Source organism: Euphorbia lathyris, chromosome 4, assembly GCF_963576675.1.
Source record: "Euphorbia lathyris chromosome 4, ddEupLath1.1, whole genome shotgun sequence".
Classification (NCBI taxonomy): Eukaryota; Viridiplantae; Streptophyta; class Magnoliopsida; order Malpighiales; family Euphorbiaceae; genus Euphorbia; species Euphorbia lathyris.
Genome location: NC_088913.1, coordinates 54,457,644 through 54,481,658, shown reverse-complemented (window position 1 = coordinate 54,481,658; position 24,015 = coordinate 54,457,644). Strand labels below are relative to the sequence as shown.

General features: G+C 34.8%; 1 protein-coding gene across 3 annotated transcripts; it reads left to right on the top strand.

Moving 5' to 3' along the window:
• The first annotated feature begins 376 nt into the window (after positions 1-376).
• Positions 377-23,677, top strand: LOC136225474 (DNA gyrase subunit A, chloroplastic/mitochondrial). Of its 3 annotated transcripts, none has more exons than XM_066013500.1 (27): positions 377-915; positions 1,334-1,403; positions 1,570-1,635; positions 2,091-2,192; positions 2,759-2,803; positions 2,940-3,038; positions 3,226-3,312; positions 7,649-7,719; positions 8,501-8,609; positions 8,694-8,756; positions 10,307-10,372; positions 10,950-11,038; positions 11,175-11,223; positions 11,383-11,469; positions 11,805-11,898; positions 13,433-13,503; positions 13,612-13,701; positions 14,899-15,024; positions 15,192-15,349; positions 17,713-17,794; positions 17,868-18,032; positions 18,125-18,226; positions 20,494-20,630; positions 22,074-22,188; positions 22,304-22,358; positions 22,470-22,566; positions 23,135-23,677. In XM_066013500.1, the coding sequence occupies exons 1-27, from the start codon at positions 494-496 to the stop codon at positions 23,265-23,267; spliced, it is 2,850 nt and encodes a 949-aa protein (XP_065869572.1). In that variant the 5' UTR covers positions 377-493; the 3' UTR covers positions 23,268-23,677. The 3 variants fall into 3 exon arrangements, with proteins under 3 accessions (XP_065869572.1, XP_065869571.1, XP_065869569.1); XM_066013499.1 differs by having other exon boundaries at positions 378-915; positions 22,077-22,188; positions 22,467-22,566; XM_066013497.1 differs by having other exon boundaries at positions 379-915; positions 22,467-22,566.
• Positions 23,678-24,015: the final 338 nt, after the last annotated feature.

The following is a 24,015-nucleotide window of genomic DNA, read 5'->3' as shown; positions in this document are numbered from 1 at the left end:
AAACAAGACTCACCGTCAATATTTGCACATTTCCACCGCCTACTTTAGGATAATTATATCCTGTAGTAATGTTGTTGCTCTATACTGTTAATTTACTATCCATGTTAATTTATTATCTATGTTAATTTACTATCTATTACACCAATTTTAATAGTTTAGAAAATAAACCATACTACATCTGTCTCATTATATAAGTCATTTTTACGTAAATTAAGAAATACAATTAAAATCAAATTAATAAATTTATATTAATTTAACTTAAAAAAATATCTCCCATATAACGATTGGGAATAATAACCCGAGACAAAAATAGGATGTTTGGACCGAAAACCAAATTAGAATTGTTTGAAAAAAATTGAAAACCACCTGTATAATGAGAAGTGAGAGAGTAGCAAGTAACAGTACTTTAAAACATTTTCCAATTTCAAAAAATCCCTTGGAAATAATTCCCTCTTCTCCGAGATAAACCCCCAAAACCCTTCTCCTTCATGGCATGAGTTCCTCTTCTTACAGAACCTTTAACCCTAGTTTTATGGCATTTTCTTCCGCTGCCCGCTTGTCTGGTTCTCTCATCCGTCACCGTCTTCCTCTTCCCCATACCCGCTTCTCTAAGTTTAACTTCCGACTTTCTGAGCTCCGCTTACTATCAACTACCCGTCCGCCCTTGACCCACCTCCACCAGGTACAAGTGCACCGCAGAGCTTACACTTCGGCAAGAGAGGAGGGGGATAATAAAGAGCAAAATGGGACTTTATTGACTAAGGATTCTAATGGGGACAGAGACCGCCGAGTTGTACCCACAGAACTACACAAAGAGGCCACCGAGGCTTATATGGCCTACGCAATGTCTGTTTTACTCGGAAGGGCTTTACCGGATGTTAGAGATGGATTAAAGCCTGTGCACCGGAGGATACTGTGAGTTTTTTCTTTTAGCTGTACATAAATATAGTGGGATACCTATACCAATTTGGGTTTTAGTAATGTTAATATCGCTTATCGTTCTATTTTGCTCTTTATACATTCAATTCAAAGTTCAAAGGATGAAGTAAAAATTTTCTGTCCGGGAGGAACTCGCTCTTTTTTATTTGGTCCTTTTCCCCCCACTAAATTGTAGAAAAAAAGAAGAAAGTATCGCTATAGGGAATGTAAAGAGTTTATTGGGTTATCCTAATATTATTTTGGTTAAAGAAAAGCAGTTGAAGTGCCTGTTCTAGTTCCCTCCTTTATATTTACCAGTGTTTGTGTACAGCTTCAGCTACAGATTGATTAATTGGTCTTCCTCTTATAACTGGATTTTACGTGAGGTTTCAATGCAATTATTTCCATTCTGCAGGTTTGCAATGCATGAATTGGGTCTCTCCTCAAGAAAGCCATTTAAAAAATGTGCGAGAGTTGTTGGCGAGGTTATAATCTTTTACTTTGAAGTGGAAAGCTCACCTTTTGCTTTATGCTTGAAAGCTTAGTTATTCTTATTGCAAACTTCCTTGGTTGCAGGTTCTGGGTAAATTTCACCTTTTGCTTTATGCTTGAAGGCTTAGTTATTCTTATTGCAAACTTCCTTGGTTGCAGGTTCTGGGTAAATTTCATCCCCATGGAGACACTGCTGTCTATGATGCACTGGTTCGAATGGCACAGGTAAAAATGGAATTGGGATTCTTATTTGATGTGTTTCTGTTCTTCCCTGGTGTTTGAATCATATATACATTTTTTTTATATGGATAAAAGGCCTAGAGCAGCCAGTTTTGTGTTCATATCATTACAAATTGCTAAATGCTTTGCTGTGGCAATTGACGCCTTTCACTGTTTCACATGAAACAATGTGAACATTATCTTGGCCTTCCCCCCTACCTCATGTAGCCCTGAAAAAATAAAACAGAAAATAAGGGAGGTTTTTAAATATCAATATACTTACTAGAAAATCTCTTTACTTGATTTAAAAGTTTTTCCTTCCACTAGTTTCTAATCTAATGTTTACATGTAGCTCTGCTTTTACATTTTCACTTTGAAGTCATTATTTTTTAGAAATATCAGAATGTTCTTACTCTTAACTTAAAGTTTTACATAAATTGAAGTAGTGATATTTTTTGCAGGATTTCTCCTTAAGAAGCCCACTAATCCAGGGGCATGGGAACTTTGGTTCAGTTGATGCGGATCCTCCTGCTGCCATGCGTTACACAGAGTGCAGGCTTGAAGTATGCTGTCACACTAAGTTCTCATTTGAGTACATGCACACACCCCTGGCATACAACCACTGTCATAATGACAATAATAGTATCAGTAATTAGCTATATGCTGCCTACAAGTAAGCTAACTGTTAATGGCCCTGCTTTCTCTGCCCACCGACAGTCTGCACGTCTTAGAGCTGCTGTATCTCTTTCTTAAGGTTTTAAATGTGTCAACCCAAACCCGTTGTGCCCCAAAGATGTCAACTATTTATAGTGTTCTAAGAAAAAAATTGAAATATGTCCCTTTCAAGGTGTGAAAAAGCATATGTACATAGGCAACTTTGAGATATTATTTTGTTTTTTTTTCTTCTTTTATGATAGCTTTAGTTAGTCAACCATATCGAATTTATGATAGCCTTTAGTTAATCAACCATATCAATTTCTATCTTGAGTTCATTAATAGGCTATATGTTTCGTGTTATCAGCAATCTATTGACATTATTATTTGCTATTCCACCCCCATATTTGTGAAGCAGAATATAAAGTCCAGCTGTATTATCGTATGATTAATCACTTCACTTTTATTTTTCCAGGCGCTGACTGAAGCAGTTCTGTTGGCTGATTTGGATTTAGATACTGTAAGAGCTGTTCATGGACCCATGTCAATATTTTTATTTTTATTATTCCTTTTTTTTTGTGTGTGTGTGTGTAGTCACACTATATCTCGATATGCAAAATTCCTGGTATATCTTTGCAAACCTTTTTCTGTTGCAGGTTGATTTTGTTCCAAATTTTGATAATTCCCAAAAGGAACCCTCGCTTTTGCCTGCTCGGCTTCCAACACTTCTGTTAAATGGTTCATCTGGGATTGCGGTAATGTTATAGTTTTTTTTTTTTTTAATCTTTTCCTCATCCTGTGAGGTGGTTACTTATTCATTTCTTATCCTCATTTATATGACAAATAATGTCCATAGCCAACCTAGTTGGGATGTCTAACCTCTTAATCGCGTCCCAATCTTTCATTAAAAAAATATATATATATATATTTATTTATTTTCAGGTTGGCATGGCAACAAACATTCCTCCACATAATCTTGGGGAGCTAGTGGATGTTCTATGTGCATTAATTCACTCTCCAGAAGCCACTGTAAGTGCCAAAATGCATAGCTGAGTGTGTTAAGAATATTTGCATAGATTGTTGGAATCTTCTTGTTCTCTCTCCCGTTTTTGGGCATAGCTTTTGTTCATTCATTGCCATCTTATCTTTGAATTTATGTTGAAAACATTAATTAGTATTTGGTAAATTTCGAGCTCATGTAGATCTATAGTAGGTATTCTAGGTCAAGGGGATATTTGTATATAATACCAAGCTCTACTGGAACAATAGGTTAGATTTATTATGTATATCAACTAGTTGTTGTTTGGTATACTAGGTTAAGGGAGTATTTGACTATTTGTATAATATCCAGCGCTATTGAAACTGATGGATATCACGATAGAGAGATATGGAAAATTAGCTTATGCAGTGAACTGAAGCTAGTATTGTATTTCCAACAAGGCTAAACCAATAATTGAGCCCTTGAACTTTTAGGGTTTTAAGTATTGAGTCACTGGTCATTTATTTTTGCAGATTAAGACGCTGAACTTTAATTTTCACACACATTGAGCCCCTCACTAATGGCTCCTTTAGCTAAACCGTTAGAGAAGGGCTCAAAGTGTGTAAAAATTAAAGATCTGGGGCTTAATCAAGAAAATTTATTAATTGATCAGTGTTTAATCAAGAGAAGTTATAAAGATCAAGGGCTTATATGTTTTTTACCTATAATAAAAAAACAAGCATGAAGTGTAGAGATCAATTTATTGTCAATAATATAAGATACTTGTATATGACTACAAGTAGTATAACAAATTTTAGTGGTATATTTTGTTAGTAGTCATTTTTATGTATTAGTTTTGAAGTGAAATTCTAAATTCATTTAATTTAAGTGATTATTTCCCAAAAGTAGGGGTTACATCTATTGAGAATAAAATGAGGGAAAACCGACTAAGGTGGTTTGGCCATGTAAGATGAAGAGCGCTTGATGCGCCGGTTAGGAGGACTGAAGAGTGCCAAAGGGATGTAGTGGTGAGGGGTAGGGGAAGACCTAAGCAAACGTGGAGGAGGGTGATCGAGAGTGATATGAGTTTATTGGGGATTGAGGAAAATATGGTAGTGGATAGGACAGAGTGGAGGGAGAGAATTTGTGTCGCTGACACGACTTGATTTCACGGTTTTATATGATGGTTCATGTTAGCCGACCCCGAATCATTTCGGGACTAAGACTTTGTTGTTGTTGTTGTTGATTATTTCCCAAAAGATGCCTTTCACTATCTAAACCTCACATATAGATATAACCTATAGTCCTCTCACAACGAACTCAATTGAAAGATGCTTTTCACAATCTAAACCTCCCATATATATAAGCTTAAGTCCTCTCGTCTCTCACAGCAAACTCCAGCTAAGCCCATAAACCACGTGTCCTTTAGTTCCCAATTTACCCTGTATTCCTATTATCACATTCTTTATCAGAAACAGTGGGTCAGATCTACTTAAGAGTCCTTTGATTTATATAGTATATATGAAAGTCTTATTCGGGAAGACTTTATTCCCCTTACTGTCTTCTTTAGGAACCCATATCTCTTGAGGATTAGATTTGGAATGATTCCCATGTCTTGTAGGTCTGATTAATTTGTCAACATATTTTAACGTTTATTTATCATTATTTTTTTTAAATGTAGTTTCCATTCAATTAATAAATTTTGTAGCAATTGCTACCTGATGGAACCTTAGGTGTGATTGAGACCCCTACAAATTAGATATGTGATTTTGGAACCTCATCTTTTTCTTTGTCTTCCACTTAAAGAAAGTCACTTCTTTTTGAAGTATTCTAGCCATCATATTAATCTAAAGATATGGACACGCCATTCTATTTATCTTCCACTTAAAGAAAGCCATTAATCTAACTGCATCACACCTTCTTTTTGAGGGTAAATTGCTCCAATTGTCATTGAAGTTTGGAGTCAGTTTCAAAAAGGCAGTGAACTTCATTTTGTTTAAACAAAATCATTGAGCTTTCATTTTATATTTCAATAAAAGTCGTTTCGACCAATTCAGATAGAAAAGATTGACAGAATAATGACATGACCACCACGTTGGAAAGAACTTACTTTTACATATAATATGATAATCACTTAGCAACCACATGCATGTCACGTGAAATTACATTTTGTGGCTGCGAGAGTCTCAAACAATTGAATTAAGTAAATAAATTTTTTTTTTTGCTGTCTTGTCGCTGCCATGTCATACGTGTCACGTCATTATTCTAGTGACTTTTTCAGTCTGAAATTGTAGAGGAATGACTTCATTGCAATAAGAGGAAAATTCAATGACTTTAAAATGAAGTTCTGTATCCTTTTTGAAACTGAACCCAAACTTCAGTGACCATTGGTGTAATTCACCCGTCATTTTGAAGACTAACTCTGAAGAAAAACTGGAAGCATTTTGGAAGGCATAAAAGTTGCTTGTTCCTCTCCCTTCATTTGGTAAAGGGAGGGAATACTTCAATACGTGGGCATATTGTCGGGTAGAATACTAAAAGGAGGATCTTCTGAACTCGGAAAATTGAATCTTCCTGTTCATGCTAAGCAATTAATCAATGCTTGTAATAAAGCCTGTAATATTATTTATGGTCTATAATGCTTCCTCTCAAGTTGGAGCATAAATACTTGTCATGCTTAGCTTGTTACACATATAACCGAGCCAAGCCCCATTAAGAGCCTTGGTGAAATATCTCCCAAATGTTCACTAGTTTCACTGTTGCTTTTCTTTTTCTCTAGTGGAACGACATGCTTAGTTCTTTCATGAAACATATGATTATAAGCAATTTGAAAAGAAACTTGATTATTACACTACAACTTAATTGGTATTTATATTATAAGACCTATTTTTGAAAGTAGTTGATGACCAATTTGAACATTATTGGTATGTTCAGCAACTCACTGTCAATCATGGTTGTATGGCCAGGTAAGAAATATTTTATGTTTTTGAGAAGAATTTGTTTTAGAAAGAAAGCTTTGACAAATATTGACAACTTTTTTTTTTTTTTTGATGAAAATGCTTATAACTTCATTAGATTAAAACACAATAAGTACAACAAAAAAACAATGGTAAGGAATCAAACCTTACAAGATCTACAAAGAGACTGAAATGGCTACAGAGAGCAAAAAAGGCCATAACGGCATAAAAAAACACAAAACAACAATAAAACATATATTTATCGTAAATCGAAATCTGAATAAAAGTAGATGCAATCCAATCTTCAGCATTTAGGCCATTCCGAACATTCGGATCTGAGTCATTTCTTTTGATGCAACCATGTAGATCTATTGATCCACATACAAGATAAACCGTTTCCGCACTTGCTAAATTCGAAAATGATATAAATGAAAGAATAATAGAGAGTAGATACAAATTAGACGGATGAAGAGATCCGATAAAATATATGGAAACTGACTAAAAAGAAAAAAAATAACAAAGTAAAACACATAAAATCTAACCTGGTGGGGTATGAAAAAGGAAGACAAACTTGCTTCCTTCTTCCTACTCAAAGTAGATCCTTAAAAAGGATAATTTGAAACTTGATGGATGATGAAATTTGGACAGAAAATGAGAAAAGAAGAGTGGAAAGAGTAGATGAGAGGAGCAGTTATTAATTCTACAGAGAAGATGAGGAGGAATCAGTTCCCCAAAAGACACCCTTTGAATAATATTGACAACTTTTAGTTTGAAATTTAAACATGTTATTTTTATTTGAACTATGTGAGCTACTACTATATTAATCTATGCACGCTTTTGTGTGGGTTCTACTGTACATTGGCGGGGCGTTTGGTATTCTATTGGGATAGGGACAAGGATAAAGGTTGGGATAGGGACAAGGATAAATGGTTGGGATAAGGATAAAAATATGATAGTTGAGAATTATTATTCAATGTTTGGTAGGTGGGATAGGGATAAAATAATACATTTTACTATTTTAACCTTATTTAAACTACATAATATTAATTTGAGGGATAAGATGGACTTTTCCATCATATTAAAATCGCACGAGCTTATCCCACCTCCTTATACCACCCCTCTCTTAGGTATAGGATTTGAGGGATAAGAAGTTTATCCCTCATCTGTCTCACTCTTCTATCTCGCAAACAAACATGGGATGTGTTTTTTATCCCTGGGTTTATAATTTTTAATAATTGGGCTTTTTTTTCAGTATTAAACTTAAACCATGTACTTTCTTTTATTATTATTATTTTCATTCACATATTCACTGCTTTCAGTTTTCTTTATCTTGATGAACTTTATTCTTCATTTATCAGTATGTGACTGGTATATTGTTCTAATATTGTTGCTATATGTATATGTATACACATATTTTTTGCTGTTACAGTTGCAGGAACTGTTGGAATACATGCCTGGACCTGATTTTCCTACAGGCGGCCTAATTATGGGAAACCTTGGGTAGGTTAGAATGTTGATTTCACCTTTTCATTGCATCATTGGACTTCAGAGTGAAAATAAATTAAATTATTCTTTGTCTTTCTTTGACTGTTGATAAACTTTGTCTTTGTTGCATTTAGAATGAGAAGTGCTTAGTATTTGCTCCACTTTAGGCTTTTTGTGTGTGTGCAGCAGACTGTGAATGTACTCTACATCTGAACAGTTTACATTAGTGAACAATAACACTGATGATTGGCATACTGCAGCAAAATGTTTAGCCTAGAAGGATAGCAAATTGATCTAGTTGTGTTTACTGTTGTTTCAGTAGTTGTTGGCCATTGATATCTGCCAGCATATTAGCTGGTAAAACTTAAAAGTGCTAAAAAAACTGTTGATGGGAATATTCTGTAATAGCTGTTGGAGTTTGATTATGCTGGCTTATGCTCTGTCCTAAGTATCTTGTCGTAAAATTTTACTTTGCAGTTGGATCTATTATGGACATATATATATATTTTTTTGTCATAGGATGATCTGCAATGTTTTTTTTTGTTCTAGAAATAGGTGAGAGAAATAATAGATCAGTTGTGTGTTTATGCTCTCCGTAATAGTGTTAAAGAGTCTCTGTAATAGTGTTAAAGAGTGTCTCTGTAATAGTGTTTATGTTCTCCATAATAGTGTTAAAGAGTGTCTCCGTAATAGTTCAACATCATTCTAGAAAAGTTTGCTTATATCAAGATATTAAACACATTATGTTAGTTTAAATATTCTTGTATGGATTCTAACTTCTGTTTATCATGTCCAGTATCTTAGAGGCATATCGCAGCGGACGAGGACGTATTGTTGTCCGAGGAAAGACAGATGTTGAACTGCTTGACCCGAAGACAAAGCGAACTGCAATTATCATAAACGAGGTTTGTATTTATTGAATGTTTTCCATTGCTCTGCATATTTATTTTCAACTTGTGGGGAGGAGTAATCTTTTTCCTATGGAACAGATCCCTTATCAAACGAATAAGGCATCACTTGTGGAAAAAATTGCAGACCTTGTAGAGGATAAGGTATTCTTATATTATTTGAACTAGTCAATATCTAAATATCTCTCTGTACCTGTTCAGAAAGTGGTACTTTTTGCATTGCTCAAAGGTTGTTGGCAAATTTTTTAGTTATACTTTATGACTTTTATTTCTGGATCAAATGGCTTGATGTTCTTGATTGCCTGATTCTATACTCCTATTCAGGGTGGGGAAAGTGGATTATTTGCATTATGGATTGTTTTCCCTGCTTGCCATTTGTCTTATAAAGGGAAAAGAGGGGATTAAGGCAGAAGAAATAACTTGGTAGGGAAAAGGAAGAAATGTTATGAAATGAAATATGTTTCTTTGGCATTAGTATGGATAGTAGCCTTGCATTATTTGCAGAATTTGATTAGCTAAGTTAAGGAATCTAAGTTGATAATAGCTAAAACCCATATCTGAATAAGTACAAAATATATTTGCAATTTAAGTCCTTGTCAACTGTTTAATTCAAGCAATTTAAGCAGAAACCATTTTATTTAGATCATGTATTGAGGTTCTCACACTCAAAAATAGGATAAGAGAAAATAGTTTCGAATCTAGAGAGAATTTTGGCCTACCCTCATTAGAAGACCATTTATATTTGAAGCTTGGAGCATGTCAAGGAACCAATTGAACCAAAAGCTGATAGTAAATGTCCAAGAATAGCTTTTATTATTATCTCTGGCACGTCCCTTCACGCGACTGCCCCTAGGCTTGAAGAGTGTACAACACAGGCCTATCTTACCGTGTGTTAGAAATTTAATCAACAAATGAGGTTGCGTGGATTTGAACTCTCGACCACTTGGTATAAGAGGCTCTGAAACCATGTCAAGGAACCAATTGAACCAAAAGCTGAAAATTGATAGTTAAGGTTCAAAAATAGCTTCTATTATTATCTCTGATAGAGCACCATTGTACTAAATTCCATTCTTTTCTTTCTTTCTTATTACATGAAGAAGAGAAGTTGGTGCAAATTTCACTATCATGTAATGCCATGTGAACTATTGTCTTGCCCAGAACGTATATTCAAATTGTTTATAATGATCTTGTTGCTCTTTTTTTTTTCTATTCATAATTCATTGTTCTTGTTGATGCTGACCTTGTCCCTGTAGTTCAAAAATTCACTGGATTATTTCCCTATTCTATCGTTCTAATATTTTTAGAGGCCAAACCATTTACTTTGAATGAAAAGGAAAAACATGATGAGGAAAGTTTCCAAGCTCCCTAGGGATGGTACTTCTGCCCTTAATTAAGTTTTTTGACCTGGTGTGCAGGTGGTTATGTTCTTGACAATTGAGATTATGACTAGGATCTTCCTCACCCCCCTATTAGTTCAAAATCAATGTTTGTTGTTGAAGGGAATGTTATACCTCCAAAGTAGGACAGATTTTATATTTACTGTTGAAAATATTAGTGAATCATATTTTGATATCATAAATGTAACTATAGGTGGTGCTAATAAATTACATGAGTTTGATCTTTTCGCTACTGGATCGAGTCATTTTGTTCTATAAGTTCCGAACTGTTTATGTCTTCAATATTTTATCTGACAGAGTTTAGATGGCATCAGTGACATCCGTGATGAAAGTGATCGTTCTGGAATGCGGATAGTGATTGAGGTATGTAACTATATGCAAGTCAAGGTTGTAAAAAACACTAGGCGCTTGTCGGGCGGACAGGACCCTCGAGGATTAGTCGGGGATTAATCGAATTTGTGTTTTTATTTGTTAAACAACAAATTGTTATATAAATTCAATTAAAATATGTATTATACTATCTAAAAGTAACAAGATAAAATTATTCAATATTGAAAACACTTATATTTGTAACATTAACATATATCTTTAAAAGTGTGCAAACATCAATATTATTGAAACAACTCAAAAAGTTAATTATAATAAAGCAAAAAATAAATTCACAATAAAAAAAGCTTTCGTTCATTGTCGCTTAGGTGTGCCTAGGTGGTCTAGGCGGCTCGAGGCGGCCTATGCGGAGCCCATGTGGTTAAAAATCGCCTAGGGGCCAAAAAAATACCTAGAGGGACTAATCGAAGAAAATTGGGGTGTATTCTCGTTTTCGAGTGCCTAGGCGGGGACTAGGCGGCCTTGGTTTTGAACAGTGATACAAGTTGTGCTCCTGTGTTGACTTGTTTTGATACATCAGTATTATGCTAATGCAATCTCTATCACTTTATAGCTGAAACGGGGATCAGACCCATCTATAGTGCTAAATAACCTATATCGGCTGACTCCTCTTCAGTCAAGCTTTAGCTGCAATATGGTGGGGTAAGTTGTTCATTTTAGCTTCTGCTTTTTGCAAATATGCATGGCCCTTTCTTGTGGCAAGTGTTCTGCTGAAGCTGTATTTAGATTGCTTTCTGCTCTTTTATTGCATGGTTGACCTTGATTCTCCTTATGGCAGCATTCTTGATGGGCAACCCAAACTGATGGGTCTGAAAGATTTGCTTCAGGTGACTAGCTCTATAATTCAAAACTTCCATATATGCGGTTCTATGTAATGCTTAGTTTTCTTCAATATTTAATTTTTGTTACACGTCAGTTGAATCATAAATGACATGGTAGTACTTTCTCTATCTTACTGTTTCTATATTTCTGTTTCTTCTTGCCAGTCATTCTTAGACTTTAGATGCTCTGCTGTTGAGAGACGTGCAAGGTTCAAGCTTTCACATGCTCAGGAAAGGAAGCATATTGTTGAGGTAATTAGTTAATCGCATGGGCACTTTTTATTCATGCATCCTGCTATGCCCACTCTCCTACCCCTTCACCTTGTGGGTAATTGGAGGGGAGACGACAGGCAATATGTCCAGTTGGTCTTAACTCTCTTAAGTTCCATCCAAGTTTGTGTTATCTTTGTCCTCTTTTGTTCACTCTTCATCATTATATGCGTCATTGAGCAGTAAAGCAACTTCAGTATATCATTTAGCCAGCAATTTCATATTCTTCAAGACAAAATTGATCGACATCATGAGATGCCTAAACACTTGGTCAGTGTATTTTCTTGCTTGAGTAACATTATCATCTGTTTGTTTAGGGTATTGTGGCAGGGCTTGATAATTTGGACAGTGTGATCCAAATAATTAAGGAGGCGCAAAGCAATGCTGCTGCATCTGCTGGTCTGAGGAATGGTAATCTCAGTTTACCTTTTTATTTTCTTGTTTCTTTTGTTATACTTTCATTTATTTGATCTTTGGTGTTTTTACTTTCCATACAAACATAGACAGAATGCATTGCTTTAGGAGGGTGTATTGAGTGATGATTTTATAAGATTTTTGAAGATTTTCTTAAAGTGAAAAACTTCTAGAGATTTTGATGGATTTTTAATGGCTTTTGTAGATTTTATAAATTTATGAATGACTTTTATAGACTTCCTTTTAGATGACTTAAAGACATTGATACATTTTGTTGACATTAATAAATCAATTTTCATTTATAATAATAGTGTCCATCCTCGGTTGTTGTGGCTTCTTAAGACATCCAAGGAAGCAATAATAGTCATCACGTCAGTACTATATCCTTCTTATGCATCTCAACAAGCACCTTAACTGCAGAATCCACACCCACTGCTAAACCAATGGCATGAAAGAGCATTATAACCCACAACATCCAATTTTTTGCACATTTCAATTCCTTGTACAATTTCAGTGTTTTTCATGGCTTCCCATTTCCCACCCTTACACAGTATTTTCATATATATTGAACGAGAATGCAAATTCTTATGCACTCCATGTTCATTCATTTCCTCCCAAAACTCCCTGCACTTCCTCCATCCCATCTTAAACCAACCACGCAAAATCATATTACAATATTCGAAATGTGGCATGGTTGGGAATTGAAGTGATTCTGTCGTTCTCTGAATTAGCCAAATGTCAATCATGCTATTTCTATCCAGTGTGTGTTCGAATTAGCATTCTATTTTGACCCAGTTTAAAAAATCAAGGGCTGATTTCCAGTCGTTCCCATAGAAAGAGGAGAGTCCACTCAATTCCTATGAAATATGGAGGGAAAGGGGAAGAATTTTTTTGGCAGTTGGTATTTATACAATCTCATAAAGTCATTCAAAGTCTACAAAAGTCATTTTTGTTATAAAATTCAAAGTTTTCATGAATACATCATGACTTTTGATGACTCCATAAACGTTGTAATTGAATACCTCTAGATTTTTGTGGACTTTTTGAAGTCTTTTAAAATCTCAATTCAATACCTCCATACTTATATAATCTTTAAAATTCTAAATTGAATACCTCATGACTTTTAAAGTCTTCAAAAGTCTTTTAAAATCTAGCACCCTAGTTAATTCCTTGTATCAAATAGTTGCTGACTTCTCTTTGTAGTTTGGTATTGCTTGGAAATGCGTGGCTTGCCTGATAACTTTTGGGAAATTATTTTTATAGATGCTTGCATATTTTAATTGAACTGAAGAATTTTTCTGCTGCTGTTTGTGCTTGCTTTGGATATTTTAGTGGATAAGATAGTGTGTATATTAAAATTATATTTGACTTGCTTATCTTGTTGACCTTGTTTAACTGGTCTCTAACCAGTGAGCTGCTAGGTGTTCTGGTTTAGTTTTAGAAACATGTTCCTTCTAACATATGTGTCAAGTTACCATTTTGTTCAGCATGTTTGATTTTGTTCTGATTGCTTTTGGTAATTATTCTTCAGAATTTGGTCTTTCGGAGAAGCAGGCTGATGCTATATTGGACATAAGCCTAAGACGAATAACTCTTCTTGAGGTGATCAATATTGTTATTTTGTTTCCTTTTTACGCAATCAGATTTCGAATTTCTTATAACTTAGAAGAATGCAATTTACAATTTATATTGTATCAAATGCTTGAGCAGAGAAAAAAGTTTATCGATGAAAGTAAGTTACTGATGGAGCAAATTTCAAGGCTAGAGCAACTATTGTCGAGCAGACAAAACGTATTGCAGGTAACAACTCGGCAAATACTTTTTAGTTTTCAAGATAATTCACTCTTTATGTATTTTACTTGTTGGTGCATCAACCGATTTTCCATTCTAGTTTATCCTTGCCAAATCCTTGGCGGTCTTTTCATTTTATATAAGAATCAAATTGATATTTTGGAAGTTTTATGTTCGTATTCTGAGCATAGGTATTACCCTAAAATTACCGAGCATGTATTAAAAAACGTCAATATTATAACAAACTTAGCTTACCTTGACTTGAATTCTGTTTAAGGCATAAAGCTCAATTTAGCCCCTTAACTTTAGAATTTGAGCCCCCAAGTCTTTAGTTGGCTATATTTGAACCCCAGATTATCTTCAATTTTCAGTCTTTAGTTGGCTATTTTTGACACCCCCCGTCCCCCCGATTATCTTCAATTTTCGTTGTCTAATCCCTTGCATATAACACCATTAGAGAGTGCAAAGCACGCTTTGTTATATACTGACAAGTAGGTCCTAAATTGTGAACAAACATGGAAACTACTCATATTGAGAAGACCTAGAAATTGAATGAATTGAAAATTTAAATAAACTCAGAAATCGAAGACCTCGTTATTAGAGATTTAAATTTTCTTTTTTTGGGAATCTCTCTTACTCGTATGAGCTTTAAAGTTAAGTGATTCTTTTATATTGTGTGAGATTAGTTTAAAGCAAAGGATTCTGAGTTTGACGTGTGACCAAGAGGTCACGGGTTCGAGTCTTAGGAGCGGCCTCTTGCCAAATAAATTGGCAGGGGAAGGCTTGCCCCCAGTACACCCTTGTGGTGGGACCCCTCTCCGGACCCTCGCTCAGCGGGGACGCGTAGCGACCGGGCCGCCCTTTTTTTTTAAAGTGGACCTTTAGTTGTGGTGCTTCAACCCCAGTAGCCATTATATATAGATGTGTATTACAGATATTAAACTACTTTTGGTGATCTTACCTATAGACTTGGGTTTTTAGCTTGAGTGGTTGTGGTTCATTTGGCACTTAACTAAACTAAAGATGATCAAACAATCTCATAATTCAAAAGAACTATTATTTTACATTTTTTTACCTTAGCTTAAGTCCGCTACTTTTGTGGTATTGTTACGAGGAGAAAGATTGGTGATTCTGAAAATGATTTTTGAAGCGATTTTCTACTATTGGTACTTCATATCCTAACCAGATACATGTTTCAACTTTTAGTTAATTGAACAAGAAGCATTGGAGCTTAAGAATAAGTTCTCCACTCCAAGACGTTCTTCCATAGAGGACTCAGATGGTGGTCATCTTGAAGATATAGATGTTATTCCAAATGAAGAAATGCTTCTGGTATGTCTTATGATGGGTATTCATTAATTGCTTTGTTCTCTTAGTAATTTAGTTTCCATTATATTCAATTGTTGGAAGTTTTCTCTTTTTTTCTCATATTTGTTTGTTTTGTTTGTAATGGGAACTGACTTTATTTTTCTTTCAATAATATCATCATTGTTTTGCAGGCTTTTAGTGAAAAGGGTTATGTGAAGCGGATGAAGCCCAATACATTTAATCTTCAAAATCGAGGAACTGTTGGTAAATCTGTTGGTAAACTGAGAGTCAATGATGCAATGATGGACTCTATTGTTTGTCGAGCACATGATTATATGCTATATTTTAGGTGCTTTGCTATTCCCTACTGTTTCTATTTCGGTTTCTTCAAAATGTTTGTGAGCTATATATAAGGTAGCCATGCTGTGGTTTGGTTATTATTACTTTTGCTGCTTCCACACTTGATTTTTGCTTCTAATTACTTTGGATGTTGTGAGTGTTGGGGACATGAATTAGTATTAGAACTTGCACACTAGAATTCCTTAATCATAATTAATGAAATCTAAAATGTAGATAATAAGTGTTCTAGTAATGTCTATGTTGCATTGCACTTTGATTTTGAAAAGTTTCCACTTTTCGAAAACAAAAATCACTTAGAAAATTGAAACCCTTAGAATTTGGGAAACATTTAGGGTCACATTTCTGAAATTTAATAAAATTGGAAACTTGCTCCTTTGAATAAAATGTGTTTCCAGAAGCAGATTGGCACATTAAACAATCTTTTAAACGCTGATCACATTGCATTAAATTATTAAAATTCAAGTTTCAAAATGAAAAGACTCCCTTTGCATTTGATATTTCTGTATATTTTTTTCCATTTTATATGTAAAAAATGTTGACCAGAATGGTTTACTCTAATGTCTAAATTATTTTACATTCCAAATGGTGTGTTAGCATGACGTTGAGTATATATTGAAATTTGCCTCTTTTTCATTTGATCTTTTCTTGATGGCCTTTTTTCTTTTTGGCTTTTTTGGTTGATTTCTTTTTTTCTTTTCTGGCCGGGTGATAAAATGATTGTCAACATTGCAGTTTCGAACTGCTTTATTGCTGATATTTAGATATCTAATCACTTATTACGTCAATTTGATGCCGCCTTTCAACTCATTATCTATTGCATGTGGCATTATCAATCAAATCATAGTTGTTAAAGGCTCACCTCAGGCGAGGCTCAAGGTCTTGCACCTAATAAGTCCTATGCGAGGCTCTGTTTAAACGGGTCTCGCCTTGTGCGCCTCGCCCAAGGTTGTAAAAAACGCTAGGCGTTAGTCAGGCGGACAGGGCCGTGGGTATTTATCAGATATGTATTTTTTTTTTAATTTTTAATAAACAAATTATTATATAAATACAATTAAAATTTGAATTATACTATGTAAAAATAATAATATAAAAGATTTAAGATAGAAAAACATATATATTTTAATATTTATTACATTAATGTCCTTAAAAATATAAATGTGCCAACAAAATAACATTAATAACAACAAAATAATAATATCCTTTGATAGTTTTAGGTCTTTTCTTTTAGTCTTAGGTTATTTAATATTTTATTTAAACTTGAAAAAATTGATATAAATTTAAGGGTCGGTTTTTTAGAAGGTCCGCCTGGAGCCGCATAGGCATCCAAAAATCAGTAAACCAATTTGTAAAGCCGATTTGAGAAAATTGGGGCAGTGTTGTAAAATCCCCGTCTAGGCCGATTTTTAGAACACTAGCCTCGCCTGGGCTTCGCAGCCTCTGGCGCAACTATTATGTGTTTTGATTAATGATTAGGTTTTTGATTTTTTTTACTGCTCATTAAAGTAAATGGTTTATTAATCTCAACCACTTCTTTTATTTAGTGAACTTAAAATCTAAATTGTTGATCTAAGTAAAAAAGAATAAGAAGAGACCTAAAAATAGAAGGGAGAGAAGAAGAGTAAGAGAGGTAAAGAAGATGAGCTCCTGCAGTGCGACACAAGAAACTAACAGAGGTTTGCTGCAGCAGTTCTAGTATCTTAGTCTCTGTTGTCAACACTCAACTTGGTGTTTTTGATGTGTAATATCATGTTTGTATGTGGTTTTGTCTGGTTTGTGTGGTTCATCATAACTTGTGCCTTAACTACTAATAGAGTATTAGTGACATTAGTACCAAATATTGATAATTAGGTTTTGTATCTTTTTTTTTTGTCCATTTTTTGCGCCTTATGTTCATCAGGCACATGCCTGAGCCTTTCTCCTAGTCTCCAAGACCCCCTTGCACCTTACTGCGCCTTGAACGACCATGATTAAAATCAGTTAACAAAAATTCCCTATGTTACATCTTGTTGATGGTTTTGCAGCTATGGTTTTTGCACCTTGTTGATTCCCTATGGTGTTTACCTCATTTTTGCACCTCATAGTTACGGCCAAAGAGTAACTTCTGTTATTATCTGACACCCACCTCACGTGAATGCCCCTTGGGCTTGAATCGTGCACAACACAAGCCCATCTTACCATGCGTTTAATCAACAAATGGGGTTGCCTGTATTCGAGCCCTCGACCACTTGGTCTGAGAGGCTTTGATACCATGTCAAAGAACCAATTGAACCAAAGATTTAAGTTGATAGTTAAGGCCCAAGAACAACTTTTATTATTATCTCTAACAAGGGAGTTTGACAACTTATTTTGCAGTGATCGGGGAATAGTGTACTCAGCTCGTGCTTATAAAATTCCAGAATGCAGCAGGGCTGCTGCTGGGACGCCACTGGTCCAGGTATTTATTTTTCTTTCCCTGATTTATTTTCTGCTTTTTAAGGTTGTGAATGTATTTTTGCATGCTGGAACAGATCTTATCTTTATCTGACGGTGAAAGAATAACTTCTGTCATTCCCGTGAGTGAATTTACCGGAGATCAGTTCCTTCTAATGCTCACAGTGAATGGTTACATCAAGAAAGTGCCATTGAGTGTTTTCTCAACGATACGGTCAACCGGAATCATAGCTATTCAATTGGTTTGTTTTTTATTTTTACTTTTTTCACTTTGGGATTTCAATCTATATACTATGTATACTTTGTCAACCAGGGTTCAAACACAAATTTGCAGGTTCCTGGTGATGAGCTAAAATGGGTTCGCTGTTGCACAAATGGTGATCTTGTGGCTATGGCTTCGCACAATGGAATGGTCATCCTATGTTCTTGTGAGAATGTACTTATCATACTTTGTTTCTCTTGCTTACAATGCATTTTAAATCACATTAATCTTTACCTGGGGGCATGTATAGTAAATTTGATTTTGAGATTGCAATAAAGAACTCTAATTTTCCTTTTCAGTTTATCAAATGCTTTTTTCTTAACATTTTTTCCTTGCAAAAGGTGAGTCTAATGTGGGAAAGTAGAAAGAGAATGCTAATTGGAAAATTGCAAAGTTCAAAATACTTTAAACATATTAAGCCTCATACTGAATTGTGGTGCCGTTCTATGCTCCTAATGACGATTTTCCTGTTGCCTCTCACTTAAAATATAGATAGTTTAGTTATCATATTTATCATCCTGATTATACAATACATGCTAGTGCCTTTTTTTTTGTTGCATAGAAAGAAGTGGCACTTTTTAATTTCTCATGTATTTTTTTTTTTTAATTCTTAGCCTTTGTTTATTTGATAATCATTGTATTTCTTTCTCACAGTCTTGATCACATGCACTTTAATGAGCATGTAGAATTTGTTCATTCACCGTTAGATCTAGGTTTATTAGAATCCTAAGGTGGAGATTCAAAGCATCCTGAGGCTTGGATTTAATAAGCCTATATCTAACGGTGAATGAGCAAATTCACTTGCTCATTAAGGTGCATGTGAAAATTCCTGTTCTTTCTCATCCCCCATCCCATACACACACAAAAAATAGAACAGTTCTGTTTGCTATCAAGTTAGAAAAGCTAATGTGGTCCCCTTGCATGAACATCTAATTATTAGCCTAATTAGAGAATTTCAGCGATTCATGCTGTTTTTCATGCTTAGGAACTTCTATTGGGAGAGTTGAGCAAGTATAGAACTTTGTGTTTCCAGAAAGAGCACTTGTTATATGGGCGCACTAGGGAATAAAAAGAACAACCAAATTAGACTATTACTTAGTTGTGATTTTGAAATAAACAGTCAATAGAGACATTGTTTAATTTTTTATGGCATGCAAATAATTGAGTCGATAGATGTTTATATTTTCAAAAGCAGAGGTCCAATTAGATATTTTCCATTCGCTTAATGTGAGCATTGTGAAGTATGAAGTGTATCACTCCATTTGAACATTTGAAATTCTCTTCCCCAGTTGGATTTAAATTTGACAATTAGGTAGCAAATTGGTGCATAATCATGACAAGAGAAAGAAGGAAACAAATCAAATAAATGTTTCTTTGATTAACACTTTAAAATCAAGAGAATTTTGAAATGCAATCAACAAGGATTGGCCCTTACAAGTCTTAGGATAGAATGAATTCATTTCTTGTCAGTAACATACATATTTGCTTGAGGTCTGTGTGGGACCAAACTTTAGACATAATATTTGCTGCAACAATCAGCAATATTTCCTTTATATTGCAGAATTGACATGGATATATATTAGCAATGGTTATTCCATGAGAGTCGCACATGGGGCTGCCCTTGAGTTTTTATTGGAAATCCGTGCTATTTGAAGAGTTTATTTTTTTGCAAAATTAGCTTTGGCTGCTTGATTTTGATGACTTCAGAAGAATAGTTGAGAGGGCAATGACCAGAAGTTCATGAGAAGGTATAGGATTAGGTTGATCATTGAGGGCTATGCCTATGATTGAGGGGCCATAATCAGTGTCTAGTTTTTGAAATATTACAATTAGTTAAAAGGTGATCAATAGACTAATAATATTTTAGCAATCAATTTGGCTCCTTGGGTGTACTGAGCCAAATTTGTCAGTTTCTGAATCTTTTAAATAGGTTTTTGAGATGTTGAACCAAGGAGTCTGAGGCCCAATAATGCGAGGAAGAACCTCGAAACAGAATAAGAAGGCAAGTGATCAGTATGCAATGTTTTTGAAAGCAACTCCTTGCTTATTATGATAGTTTGAGTTGTAAGAAGTGAGTTTCCTGTAGAAAAATGGTTGACTTGGGATTGATTTGAGAATGCAATTGCTTGCTTTCTCATTGATATTTTGGTACTTTTTTTAGCATAATAGGATGATGTATGTGCATATGGGAGATTTACAAATTTGAGAATTAGATAAGAGAGATATGGATTAATTCAGAATATAAATTCAGTTATTGCTAACTACCTGAATAACTCCTGCTAACTACTTGTCCTAATAGGGTTCTCCTTTTAAGTTTTGAGTTTTAGGTTAAGCAGGTCTTTGACGTGTATCATGATTCATGAGCCTTGAGCATTAGAATTTTCCAAATTCAGTTCTGGTTTATATCTTCTACTTCACTTTCGTTTTTCCTTTGAATTCAGATACGAGCTCTAGGCCGGAATACCAGAGGTGGAGTGGCCATGAGACTGAAGGAGGGAGATAAGATGGCAAGCATGGACATAATACCAGCTACCCTGCGGAAGGACTTGGAGAGGATGTCTGAAGATCCAAGGAGCAAGTAATTTCTTAGACAATCTAGATTTTTCCTTTATTGCTCTATTTAATTTATAATCTTCATTTCATTTTCGAGTCTTAGGAGCGGCCTCTTGCCAAATAAATTGGCAGGGGAAGGCTTGTCCCCAGTACACCTTTGTGGTGGGACCCCTCCCCGGACCCTCGCTCAGCGGGGACGCGTAGTGCGACCGGGCCGCCCTTTTTTTATTGTTTTCCCTTGGGCTGCTTTTTCAAACATAGGGCTATTTACCTTACATGTATATCCACGAGTTAGAGGCTTGTTATGACTTTGTGATGTAGTTTTAAGAAAACTTAAACATATTATTTAGATGTAGTTGATAATTCATAATTATGAATTTAGAAATTTTGTTCAAGCTTCCATTTGGAATTTCGAGTTTACAATTTATTTAGGAATTCAGCTTTAACTTTCCTAGTTTCAAATATGTAGTCCTTGTATTTGGCTGGATTGGTATATGTTGTTTTGTTTTACTTCAGCTTTGTGCTTCCAGCTTGGCGCATTTGTTTATCCTTGTTTTGCATCAAGTTGGCGTAGGTTCAGTTGTGATTTCTTATTCTCTTCCTTTGCTGAATGCTGCGGTTTCCCATTGGGCTCCAACTGAATTTTTTGAAATCTATTCTTCGGTCAAGACCGTTTACCATTCTGGTTTGGCTGAGATTTCTTCTTCTTTTCCTTGATTGATTGGCTTCATTCTCTCTACCATGGAAATTTCATTATACATTAAAGAGATATGTGGGCTGAAATTCAAATAGACGAGTTATATTTATGTATGTGGTGCGTATCATGGTTTGAGGTGTCCTAATTTGTGTTGTGAATTTTGCACCATTATTAATTCTTTTCCAGTTTAGAGAGACAACATATATGCATTTGCGATATAGATCTTAGCATGATCATTTGCAGACTTCTTGTTCAGCCAGCCCCAAGTTGATTACAATTTTGTGACTAAGATGGTTATCCAATAATTCCATCTAAAGCATAAAAGGCCCCCTATTGAAGAAAGTTTGAATTTGTTGGAAGAGAAGTTAGAAAAGCTTGAAGGTTTGCTTGGTACAACACAAAAGATGCAAGGCATGAAATTCTCATGATCTTCAACTATTGGAGTTAAAGAATTGAAAGCTTTGGTTGTTGATACATGAACAAATATGTCTAACTTGGAAGTTTTAGTTACTTAGGTTGAGGCTACTATTTCTATTTCATTTTTTAAAGTTATTGGATATAGTATTGCATTTCTTTCTTATTTATATTTTCTGAATCTCAGTAATGAATTTGATTTGGTGGATTTTATGTTCCCCCCACCCCCCCTCCTATATTCAGGTGCCCTCTATCTGTTAATTTCTATCCTTTTGTCTTATGTAAGAAAAGCAATGCCAAAAATGTCTGGTTGAGTTTCCCGTATTAAAGGTTATGTTTTTTGTTGTTGTTTGACAGTAGGAATAAGGGCCCATGGCTATTATTTTTGTCAGAGAATGGTTATGGAAAGCGGGTTCCTCTAAGTAGCTTTCGACTTTCGCCTTTAAACAGAGTTGGTTTAAAAGGTTATAAGGTATTGTGATTGTTATATCTACTGTTTGGAAATTTAACCTATTCTAAAATATTATTTATTTGTTTGCAAATTATATCATGCTGTACTATAATACTTGCTATGATCCATTTTTCAGTTTTCTGCAGAGGACCGCTTGGCTGCTGTGTTTGTCGTTGGCTTTTCATTGACTGGTATTGTTTTGTTTATCACTTTGAAGACGCTTTTATGAAATCAATAGCTTTTTTTTTCTGGTTAAACAAGTATTATGCTAATTCCTTCTACATCTGTCTCCCTATCAGAAGATGGTGAAAGTGACGAACAAGTGGTTTTAGTAAGCCAAAGTGGTACTGCAAATAGAATTAAAGTTCGGGATATCTCAACGCAGTCCCGCTATGCGAGGTAAAGAACGTGTGTCATGTTATTTACTTTAGCATGTTTACCAATTGCGTGCTTGGATAAGTTCCTGGGCAAGGGTTGCATTTCATTTAATATTACATGTCAACTACTTCTGTTTCTTCAAATATTTTCTTCTCTTTCTGGTTTTCTGATACAATGCCAATCTTTATCTATTGGCATAAGCATAAAAATAAACTGGACCTTAAAATTTTGGGAAAGGGGTAGGAGCTCTTTTTGTGATGCCACAGTTTATGTTGTACTGATTTTTGATATTAGATTCTGAGTTTGTTACTTGGATTGCTGATTTGTGATTTTGGATTATGGAATCTTTTTCCGTCTGGTCAGCTGTTTTTGGGAACAAAATTGTGTTTACTTTGATATAACCAAAATAGAGAAAATAACAAACGCAATAAATTTTGAATGCTAAAATGCCAGAGTTTTGGTAAACTGTTCCTTTTTTTTTTGAAAGGTAAACTGTGACTTAGCTATAAGTTGGTGGTTTTTCTGTCAGTTGATGACCGTTGTCTCGTTTCATGTGTTGCATATATATATATATAATATATAACATCAGAGGGGTAATTCTGATGCGGCTGGAGCATGCTGGAAAGATACAGTCGGCATCTTTGATGACTGTGGCAGAGGATGAGGCCGAGGAATCAGAAGGTGAAGAAGCTGAATTGAATTTAAGATCTGCAATTCCATGAACAGAACAGAACAGAAGAAGTTGAAGCTTTTGGAGGAGGCTTTAGTTTTGGTAATTATTGTATATGCCTTGCCTTGTAAAGCAAGTTAAAATTACTGTTGTATCCAAAAGGAAGTTAGTTATTCCAATCCGTGTTGAGCGAAGCAGAACAGAGTATTCCCGGCAGGGTAGAGCTGAGGTGAGGTTTGGTTTGGTGTATCCTTCCTTCCAAGCTCTAATTTTGTGTTTTATTTTCTGTTTTGGGGATGGGATGCTATGCTCATGCAGCCTTATTATTTTATTCCTTACTTGAGATTGTAATCTATATCTATTTCTTTTGTTAAGTTGATAAATCAGGTGCAAAAAAAAATGCTTTTATAAGAAACGTTTGAAGAGACTGGATTACAGATTTAAGAAAGCACTTCTTTGTCAGTATGCGAAAGAAAACTGTGATTCCAAGAGCTCAATCTCTTCCCAATTCTATCAATAATGTAGACTTGATTATTGTTCTTGCTAACCATATTTGGAATTAGAATTTCGTAAATTATATTCTAACAAAATGATATCTATAAATTAAAATAGAGCATTATAAGGATAAAAATAAAGTGATACTAGTAACAAAAGGATTTAAGTGGAAAATATTTTTGTCACTGCATTGGAAAAAACTCCACTAATAATAATAATAATAATAATGAGAATACAAGAAGTAAGACTTTTTCAAGTACATCCAAATTTAAAGATTTATTTAGTGTTAGACATCCATCTTACTA